General features: G+C 27.3%; 1 protein-coding gene across 1 annotated transcript in view; it reads left to right on the top strand.

Moving 5' to 3' along the window:
• The first annotated feature begins 902 nt into the window (after window positions 1-902).
• The window catches only part of LOC129960997 (uncharacterized), a 32,106-nt gene continuing 20,979 nt past the window's right edge, over window positions 903-12,029 (top strand). The window contains exon 1 of the mRNA XM_056074787.1: window positions 903-1,074. Within this exon, the coding sequence (XP_055930762.1) occupies window positions 934-1,074 (141 nt within the window). The 5' untranslated portion in view covers window positions 903-933. The remainder of the gene's footprint in view (window positions 1,075-12,029) is intronic.

Raw genomic sequence — 12,029 nt, 5'->3', positions numbered from 1 at the left:
ATTTCATTCATATTGATGAATAAAGGAAACGTTTCATTATGAATTATAAGAAGAACAGCATAATTGATAAAAACTGTCCATCTTAAAAGAATATAAGTATTTATACGAACATTTTTAATGAAAATTTCGAATAAAAGTAATTCATAAAATATTAGAAAGAAATTGCGCAGAATAACAGAATAAAAATAATAAATTGTTTTTTCCGTTTGGGAAATAGATCATTCAAATTTTCAAACTTATGAATCCATAATAAAATGATTGAATAAATATATTCTTCAATTAAACAGTATATCTGTTTTTATTTAATTTTATATACTTCATGGCCTTTGTTAAAATTTATATTCAAATGCAGTTTTTTTAAATCAGCTATTAAATATTCAGTAACTACTTTCAGAGTTAAAAATTAGAAACGCAAAGTCTTATTTTACAACTACGGATTAATTTAAATGATAATAAATATGAATATGCCTCTTTTTTCGAAATAAATGCCACAGAAATCGTTTCTTTCATTGCCTCTACTGAAAATTCTTATTAATAGAACAAACGACTGATTCTTGATTATTTATTAAATATTTCAAATTCTGTCAAGAAATTTTAATTTATTTCATAATTTTAAAAAAAACTTCAAAAGTATTATTTAAATAAAAACTTAAACTCAAATAATAGAGCGAATGAAAAGTTTTCAAAGAATGTCCTTTCATTTAAAATCTTAAGTAGTTGATTAGGGCATTGAACTGTAAATAAAGATGCACGAGAGTCATAATAATTTGCTAAATAGACAGTCATGACAAAAAAAATCTGATGCCAAAATTTCTTATTGTTGCGGCCCGCGGCTGTGTCCTTTGAACTTGCCTACCAATCAGCTTGCGAGCCCTCGCAAGTTTTCTCTTCCGTCGAGTCGGGAGGTCGCTCAGAGTGACTGCAGAACTCATCATGATCGGACTCATCACCTTTGGACTCACGTTGGCCGTCATTGTGGCCGGTAGAGAGATACAATCCAGGATTCTTCTCGAAGATAATCACGGAAGCGAGATGGTGCAGAGACCCATCTTTTACTTTGGAGAAATGAGAAGCGTGAGTTCTTTTTGCACATATTCATTTGTTAAAGAAGAAATGATAGGAATTCGTAAAATGAGAAAATTAATTAATTAGCATTATCAGTGAATATTTTATCAGCTTTCGGAATTTTTATCTACCTTCAGATAAAAATATTTAATAATAAAATAAGAGGTCGTGGCAGATTAATATATATCGTAAAAATTAACCGGTATAGCAGAAAAGTATTTAAATTATTCTAAATTATTTATTGATTGTATATTATACAATATTTATTAAAAGCAGATAAGAGTGAATTAAAAGGGTTTTTAATTTTTTGAGAAATCAGATATTAATTATGTTATCAAAGGAATCTATAAATTTTTACGATACATTCATTTCCTACATAAATCTAAATATATAATGTGACCTGTACGATTCGTTTAAAATATATAAAAATGTAATATTAATTCAATGCAAAAACTATTTAACAAGTCTATTCGGATTGAAAATGTTTGAAGAATTTTCTGGAGGGCTACAAAAGGGCCTTTTATTTCTTATTTTAATGCTTTCTTATTTTTATATATAAATAATTTCTTATTTTAATTTCGTAGATATATTAGTAAAAATCTTTGCATTTTCATAAGATAAATGAAATTTTTTTTATTAATTAGATATGTTTTAGTTGATATATAAATTGTAAAATTTGAATTACCTAATCTTTGTTCCTGACTTTTAGGATATATGAAATATTTTTCAAAAATGGTATTTTAATAATAAAAAAATTTTTTAAACTCCTTTATTGAGCACTGAGAAAACTAGAACGGCATCCACTTTGAATTATTTTGACAAAAGTACATTTATTATTTCATAAAAAAAAATTATTAAAAATAATCCATAGTTTCAAATGTTTTGCCTAAGATAAAAGCTTTAAATACTATTGATCCAATCAAAAACATTATAATCGCAAAGCTTCTCTGGGTGAAATTCTGCCATGGAAAAAAGTTGTAGAACATGCTTCGGAATACTTAGGACAAGAAATACTAAGAGAATAAAAGTAAAAAAAATTCTAATTTTTATGATTAAAACATGTAATAAGGAAGAGTTTCCCAAATAAAATGACAAATTATGTCAAATGACAGCTTTGACGGAACGGATAAGGGAAACATTTATTATCCACTGCTGTGAAAATCAAATCATCCCTAGAAAAACAGCGAAAAGAGGATTCTGAGGAAAAACGTGCTTGAATACGAACGTAATCGTTCCCAAATGTTACTCCCGGATTTATTGTGTCTGAGTCAATCGCAAACAGTGTCAGCGTTTTATGAATAACTACAAACAGATGAATCATAGTACAGGTCTGTAGAATGAAACTAAGCTTTTAATTTGCTGTTTTTTGACGCAGGTGTTTTGGCGACGAATAATCTCATTTACGGACATATAAAAAAATAATCGTGTTGTTATGAGTATATGCTGCTGATTTAAAGTCAGCTTGGAAAAATTTCTGCTAAGAAGATATATTTGATTTTTATATTATGCTATGCTAAAATGGAAAGCTTAGAATTATGTATGTTTCAGTTTCAGAAAGGAAGTATCAAATAAATTCTAAGAGTCTGAAAATGCAGCATTATTTTACAAATAATCATAAGCAGAATATTAGAACGAATTTTCCTTTTATTAGTCATCATAAATGACTGATAAAAGAGCTTTCGACTCAAAATAAAATAAAAGAACAAGTCGCCAAGTAACGAATCGAAAAATTGCCCTTTTTATGGTCGATTCTGAAAACCAATCAGACGTTTAAGGCTCTCTCAGTATGTGTGTCAAATTGTACAAGCAATATATTACGCCAGGAAGTATCATTTTTTTACAAGAGATAAAAATAACTTTTTGAGATCATTTTGGGTTATCTTGTGACTTTTTTTTATTTGAAACACTCATTCCTTCAAACTTCTTGAGAAATCGTTGAAGTAGGGCAAGAAACCTGAGCAATAAATCATTTAAAGGTTCTTAGGTAACTTGACTCAAATAAATTCTAATGCTTTCAAGTTTTGAGTTCAATGAATATTTTATTGGTTAGCTGACTGCGGAAGTTCAACAGATTACATTTTGCTTATTTTGAGATGATGTTATAAGAAAAAGTGGCTCTTGTTAGAAAAATATAATGCATTGTTCTTTTCGTGTTTTATGAATTTCATTCAATTCTAGAGGTATGATGGAATGATTTATGCGTACCTCTGTTTTGAATCAATCTTTATCCATGGCATATTTATTTGATTGAAGGTATTGTTTTGACATTTGCTTCCTTTTCTTTATTGAGTTTTAGACATTATCTTATATTTATTAGCATTATGTTTAAGAAGTCATTAATCAGAGTTTTTCACAACTGATTCTAGATAATATAATATTGATTATCGGCTTTCTTTTTATATCGGCTACTCCAGAACAAAAATGTATTTGCTTTTCCTTATTACGTACGTTTAAAAATTCATTTTTTATTTTAAATCTTTATTTCGTGCTTTTGATGACATGAGGTTATAAAATAATATTGGAATTATTCGCTATGCTATAGATACAATATTATAACCTTTACAATATTTTTCAGTTTAATTTTTTTTGTAACGTCCAGAAGTAAATTTAGGACGTGAAAAGAGCACCCACAAGATTAAAAACTCAAAGAATTTAAATTTTAACTACTTCGGATTCCAAGATCCTCAGACAGATTTGCTTCATTTAAGTGATTTTCACAATATTCATTCAAGCAATAAATTACAGCTTAAGCTTTTCTAATCCGTTTCGGAGCACCAGATCTTTTCTTAAAATATTCATTGAAGACTGTGTTAATTTAAACTTCTTTAAAACTTTATAGAAATCTCCAATGTTTCAGCATATATCAGTAATAAACACGGACCTTATAGTTTCTTCTCTGTAATTTAGTGTTCTTTAAAAATATTGTCTTGACTAATAAAAATAGTGATTTTTTTCCAGAAAAAATTTCTTAATAAAGATGTAAGAAAACCTATGACGGAAATATGACCTCGAAAATTTGTTGCTCTCATTGTCATTTTTTTATTTTCTTAATTTTAATAACATTTATTAATTAATTTTAGTATCAACCATTTAGTTATTTCTTTGTTGATAGATTTTCTATATCACTTTTTGAGCTTTGCTCCTTAAAATGTTACATCTAAACCAATATATAATAAGCATCGCTGTGGAGAGAAATGTAATATCTGAAAACGGTGAAACATTAGGTTACACTCGGAGTCTGTTATTTTTTAATTTATATACGAAATAAAAAAATCTCTAAAATGGATTTTTTTTAAAAAAAAATTGTCTATACGTTTTAAAATAGTTTGGAGGTTTACAAGATTTTGCACGATGTCCAGTTATTATTTTATGATACTGAAATTCTACCAATGCCTTTTCGAAATTTATTAATGTCCATATTCGAAAAGAAAAAGGACAGTTCTCTATTTTTTCGGCAAATATATTTTTGTATATATTTCTATCTTTTTTTAACTATATTATTTCATATCTTGTGAATGCATCAGAAATGGCAGAATATATATGTATTATACTACTTAGAAAACACAAAAAGTTTCTTAATACTTTATTTCTGCAAGTATTCTAAAAAACCAATTTAGAAGCATATTTTGCTTTTTATAGTTGTGTCACTTAAAATAAAATAAATAATTAAAAAATAATAATAAAATAATTGAACCTTGAAATGATATTTTATTTCAAGGTAGTTCATCCATTAAAAACAAGTAGCGTCATTTGGAAATACAGAAGAATGGTTGAAAGGTATAAATACAATAAGATAAAATGAATGTATGCTGAATGTATGAAGGTTCAATCATCAAAATATTCTGAAAAGAAAAACATTTAAGAAGAGAGCGTTCATCAGCAAAAGTAGTCTAAAGTTATCATCCGTCCCAACTTGGCAAAAACTATTACTTCTTCGTGACTGTGAAATTTGTTTATACGCCCGACATAAACATCATTACTAAGAAAATTCCTTGAAAATGCCGCTTTCTAAAAACTCCCATCATTAAAAAGTCATTTGAGAACCTGATTATCGTATCTGCGGGGACAGTGCTACTTCTGGAAGGTCACACGCGAGTCTGCCTTAATTAATCCAACTCTGGAGTAGAAAATATTCGGAAGAAGGTAAGGATAGTTTTCCTGAATCTTGAATTCTTAAAGCACGTGCAACGATATAAAGCCACAACAGGGTTCGACACGTGGAGGTCATTCAACTGCTTTTCCAATACACAAAACGAGTCCAAGTTTTGATGCATTGGTGACAGAAAAATGCGTCAGTTCTGGGACAAGATTGCGACTTGATCAAGTGCTTCCTTCCTCGCTAAAAGATTTCTGAGGTCAAAGGCTGGGAGGAAGTAGATTTTTTTCTTAGTTTCACAGTTTTGGGACAGGGTCTACCTATCTATGCTCTCATCAGAGAAAAATAAGAAAAATGTCATGATTCTAAATAGGTCAAAGAATGTGCCAGCTAGATGTACTCTTTAAGACAAGATTTATTTGCAAAGAAGTGATAATGGACAGATTTTTTTCATAAAATAAAATATAATGTTCTTGAAAATCGTTATGAAACATGAATTGAAATTAGAAAAATGAAAATTAATCAAAACGTCGGATTATTTTGTCTTTTGTATTGACTTTTATTATAAGAAGAAAATATTGCACGGTTTAGTTGGTGAAAAGCAAGTTTCTTTTTATTTAAGTGCTTCAGATAAACCTTTTTGTTTTCAAGATATATATTCACTCACTGTGCATTTTTTTTGGTCCTGAATTTGGTGCTACGTCACAATACTAAGTGCTCGACTTGTGCATATCTAGTAATGTAATACATGATTAATGTTTGAAAATGCCAGATTCAAACAGTAAAAATAAACAAAACGCAGATTTATGGCTTAGAAGCAAAGCATAATTTAATTTGAAATTTTCCGTGATAAATATCTCTAATTTATATTTTACCAATTATTTTAAATTCAAATAGAGGACTGCTTGGAAAGTAATTGGACTAAATTAATTTTTTTTCTTTAAGGACACTGAGTGCTTCGTTTTTCTAGGAGAGCAGTGTCCCTTTGAATATCCAGTTGATCCTGTTGACTTTTTTCATCGAAATATTAGCAGCTGAAGGTCAATCGTTTAAATAATGAGCGGTTAGACTCGTTTTACGTATGGTCGATAACTTGTTATGAAGATAGTTACAAAAATACATCTATTAAGATTGTTGTCGTAGTACTTAAAATTTGTTATTAGCCTTAGGCTACGCACTTATAGGAAAACGGGATGCTGTCGTGCGTTTTCTTTGACACCTTTATTTCTTTTTAATTTTGTGTGTAACTTCCTATGGTTTTCTTTTCTATTCGGATCAAGGTCAACAGACGGTTGTAGAAAATTGATTTGTTAATATTCACTGCAGCTTATTAATTCCTTTAGGCAGTTGTGAAACACATATATAGACACTTTTATTTAAATCAAATTATTTCCAAAATGTTTGTTTCTTGTAAGATAAAGTAATAGAGGTTAGACTATATTTACACAGCGGTTGCTATCAGATTAATTATGTATTAGCGTCGTATGCATTGCTTGATTTTTAAAATCAGTTTGACTACAAAAATAGATAAAATTGTTTGTAATTATTAAAAGTTATTGTCTTGCATGTAATTTTAAATTATAAACTTTGTGCTTTTTTAACAAAAAACTTAACTCAGACTATTAATTAGTTCTCAAACTTAATATACTTGGTTTTTTTTTCTTATAATGTATTCTTATCATGTAAGATTTAATAATTTAAAAAGGATTATTATCATGTAAGATAAACGGTACTACCAAAATTTCATTTTTTAGCTGTATGAAAAAAAAATTCCTATATTTTCCTCCTTACTTAAGAGTTATGGTTGATTAGTTCCGATTTTTTATACCCAAAATAATATGAAGAAAAATAATTCATATAATTTCAAAGATATTTCAAATTGCTTTACCGATTTTTAATTCCATATATGAGAAACTTTGTAGAAAATTTGTAATTTTTTATACCACATGGATTTTTTTTAAAACTTTTTGTAGAAATTTATTTATTGCTTTGAAAAGTCACTTGGTTGTGAAAAGTATTAAAACTTGAGTTGTTATTGATTGTGATACAGCAATAAATTTCAGGACACATTTGAAAATAAGCAATCTTAAATTTGGTTTCGCATTTCTTTTCAAAGAGATAACATATTATGTATCTTAAATTTTGTTTTCAATATAACTAAAAAAGAGAGCAGAGACTCTCTTTAATCAAAAGATATATTAACTGTCAAAAATGAATTCTGATAGTTGTATTACAGTAGACAATTTCATATCCATTGGTTATTTTTTTAATTATATAAAAGAATGTTCACAACATGCTAAATTATTGATGACAATTCAGCTCGGAGTTCAAACTAGTATTTTGACCAGCACAATTTAGATTGAATTCCGATAAAAGGTATTTTTCAGCAACTTTATTATGAATTTATTTTTGCAGGAATCAAAACTTATTGTATCCAAAACTATATTTGACTTTTCGAACTGTAGTTTGCATATCATGCATTATTAATATCACACCTCCACATCTCACCGTTTCTGTCACAGCATTTAATCTGTGTCATTTGCATTTAAATTACTTCTCAATCTCAAACTAGAATGATAATATTGTTCTCAATGATTTTTAGACCACTCATTCAAAGAAAGAAAGCTCTGTTCAAAATTCAATTTGATATCCTTTATTCTTATTATGCAATAATAATCTGAACAGATCCATAATCGGATTAGACAAAGGAAATAATTTACTTTTTATGCATTTAAATCAAGAGCTTATATCAATATGAATATTAATAAATAAAGTCATTCTTTATTGAATAATATTTACATTCGTGTTAAAAATAAAGAGTTTGAATTACCAGTATTAGCTTAGCTTACCATTCTCTTTCTTTTTCGATGAAATGGAGGTAGAAGAAAATAAATAACTTATACAAAAGAACTAGGAAAGTCTTTATTATTTTATGAAAATTGAATTGAACAACTATGAACTTCAACTTGTGCTGTCATTCATGTTTAACTTTGGGATAGATGTCAATATAAGAATACAGAAAATATTCATATCATTTCAATGTTCGTAAGAGCTTAAATATATAATAAGTATCATTTTTCTGACAAAATTTTCTGTCATGAATGATGTCATAATAACTACATCGTTTATAGTTGATTGGATTGAGTTTTATTTTAAATTCTACCTCAAGTATTTTTGATAAAGCACTTTCTTGTCCAAGAGACTATTTTTTCTTTTACGAGGGCAAATATCTCTTTTTCTGCCATGCTTCCTCTAACCCCTCTATGTAAAGGTGGAGATAAAATCCCACGTTAAGTTTTTATATGAAATTCAGCAGCAAGTGACTAAATAAAGATTTCACTTCTGTAAATTTTCTTTCTTTTATTTTGCAAGAACATGATAACAAATGAATCAAGATTAATCGAATCTTATGCAGATGCTTGTTCTAAATTCTGTCCTGTTTTATAACGAAGAAACAAATACATATATATAGATATATATATATATATATCGTAACTTTTATAAAGAATATTTACATTTTACTTAAATATATAATGTATTGCCAATTTGAATAGAATATTGCAGATTTATAAAATTTATCACCACATATGAGACCATTTGTATTCATTCTTTTCAATTATAGAACTTCTTCGTTCCTGTTGCTTAATACTCTTCTAAAGAAATGAGTTAGCTCAATTTTTAGGTTAGTTTTCCATTTTTTAGTTAGTTTTCCATTTCCAAGTAACTAAGTATTTTGTTTAAAGGAATAATAGTGATAAAATATAATCATGATTGATGTTACATCTCGGTAAGTGTTTTCTTGTCGTACACAATACTTTTCCTGTGAATGAGAGCAAAATATTTTAGAATTTTTCAAATCTAGCTAAAAATCTATTTGTCTTCTCTTGATAAAAGTGAGAAAGCTTCTTAGCACATCAAGAAAAAAAATCAAGATTATAAACCGAGTTTTAAAATTTGCAATTTCATTTGAAAGTGATAGAGCTCTTTAGTGTGCCGATAATTTCACTACTTAAGAATTTAGAATTTTTCTTTCTAGAAAATCTTCAACGAAGAAACTGCAACTACTGCTCACGTTACAAGACGACATGGGAGGAATGTTTTCATAAATTAATTGTTTTACCGCTTTGTAACTTCTAAATATTTGAGATTTTTACACTTCTTGCGAAACAAAGCTCACGCATGGAGTGAGTCGGAAACTCAGCCTTCGCAATTTCATATGCAGGTTAAGTATCTCTTTATTGAAGACATGGCGATCGTGATTCTCAAATATGCCTACAGTAATTTGTAATTTAGGCAAGAGAAGAGTCTACTGAGTTTTTAAACAAGTACATCTACCTTTCTTTTGTTATGACTGTGCTTTGGTAAATGAAATAAAGTTCTTTGAATTAATATAACTGCTGAAATTGTTTCAGAAGCAGGTGTAAAAGAACTGAAAGAATAATGGGGGGGGGGGAGCAAAACCGGTAGTTCTTTCTAGTAGTACGTTTTTAATGATGTGATAACTTATCGTAGTTTCAAGCCCTTTTTATCTCTTGCGAAAAAGAGATAATCTTGTTGAGATATATTTTTTTCTCGTTGAGGAAGTAAACATTTCTTCCGTGAGAAAGTGTGCTAGATTCTTTTCATTAACATGCTTCATTATTTCAATGTTTTCTTTGTGTATTAGTAAAAATAATACTCTTTAAAATCTCCCTTACATCTTCTCTCCATTATCTGAAAAGCTTTAGAATAAAGGTAATCCTCTAACGGCATAAAATGAATTGTCTTTTCCCTCATTCTTTGTCTATTAAGTTTCCTAGAAATAAAATCTTTTTAACTTATTCAGCTGCAAGACTTTGAAAACTTAATTATTCCTGATAATATCATCGCTACCAAAATGCTATTATATTAAAATTTAATACTAATTTAAATTAATAGTATTAAAATATTAATTTCAGCTAAATCAAAGTACGAATTTATTTAGTATGCGAAATATTTGGAAAGGGCTTTAGTACGAGTTTTTGTAGGTGTTCCTGGGAATCAAATTCTTAAATGGATATTAATAAACATAGTTAATACGATTACATTTAAGTGTAATTAATATATACATGAAGTTTAATGATTTCCATTTAGAATTTATCGTGTAGAAAAAAATTATTTGCTTATTACTTAGACATATTAAATAAGAACTTCGTAACCATTTTATCAAAAAGAAACAAAAATAACGAACTTAGCCGATAAATAAAAATATTATGTTGTTGAAATATGCATCTTCTGATTATCTGCATATTTGATTTTCTGTTACATATATTTAATATTACGTATTTTAACTTTTAAATATTTTTAACTCTCTGTTCTATTTATTTAACAGGTGGTTCAGAAATTTCAGATTATATATTTTTATATTAATGTTTAGTAAAAAAATACAAAGTTTAGTTAATAAAAAATACAAAGTTTAGTTAGTAAAAAAATACAAAGTTTTTGTAAAATAATTCTTTCTTTTTCTCGAATAATACGCTTTTATATTTACTTTTAGTAGTCAAGATTCTGGAAATTTATTACATGAATAACAAATCGCAGTATTCTTTTATTTGCCATTAATCACAGACTGATTTGAAATAATATCTCTCAGATTGTATCTTTACGAACGCCTCCAAACGTTTAAAACATGAATATTCAGACATGAATACTAGATTGTAAGATATGCCTTGGAAATATCTGAAAACTGTAATTGCCCCAAATAGATTAATTTGCATCTATGTAATTAATTAACGTTCATATAAGATTAATTTGTACAAACGTTATTAAGATTCTATTATTAAACTCAATTTAATTTGAATTCTTTTGGAATTTCTATAATTATACCGACAAACATTTTTTGTATTCCATTATTAATAATACACTTTATCTTTCATATATATATATATATATATATATATATATATATATATATATATATATATATATATATATATATATATATATATATATATATAAATGGAAACACATAAAATAATTACTGATATGTAGTGACATATGACTAAACGTATTTCTGACAGACATTTCAACGTAATAATTTTTGACATTATTTTCAAAGGATGTAAATAATTACTTTTTCTGTTATTAAAGTATTTCAATATTGAAAATTATTTTCTAAAATCTTTGATGTAAAATTTAAAAAATGCAAAAAATTTTAATTTTAAGTTGCAAAGCTTCAAAAGAAAGCTTATTCAGATATCTAAAAACCATCTCACTTTTAACTGGATCACAGGCGTTGACAAGTGGAGAATAGGAGAATTATTACAAAATGGTTATGAAGTCAAAAGTCAATATTTGATTACTTGCTTATCTAACGAATACCAACTTCAATTGACAATTTCTAGGTCAAGAATAGTAAAGAAACCTTCGCGAGGAACAGTTAGTTCTCTGCAAATAAAGCAAATAGTCTTGACACACTTTATTTGTTTGTATTTACCTTTAGAAGCAATCAGATTTCCGACTATCTTCTTGCTAATTTTTTTAATTTAGCTTTTAAGTGAATAGTTTCATTCTTTAAGTACTTATCTCTAATTTTTGTTTTAATTCATTCTACCTCTAAAAAATGAAATGTGCAAAAACTTGGTAATACTAATAAAATGAATTATTTACCACAAATAAACCTGCAGTTGTTTTGGATTAAACCATGCATTCTATTTTGAGTAAACTAAATGCAACATCATATGCTCTTAAGTATAGCAACTGTTATAATTTTTATCTAAATAATCATTTCTGGAAATCCTATTGCTAAGATAATAAAATATCTTATAAAACTTTCTTATATCGTATTCAATTTCTTTTTGAGTAAATAAAATACTTTTTTTGCTGAATATGTTTGTAACGAAACTATATT

This window comes from Argiope bruennichi, chromosome X2 (genome assembly GCF_947563725.1).
Source record: "Argiope bruennichi chromosome X2, qqArgBrue1.1, whole genome shotgun sequence".
Classification (NCBI taxonomy): Eukaryota; Metazoa; Arthropoda; class Arachnida; order Araneae; family Araneidae; genus Argiope; species Argiope bruennichi.
This window is presented reverse-complemented; position numbering and strand designations above follow the sequence as displayed.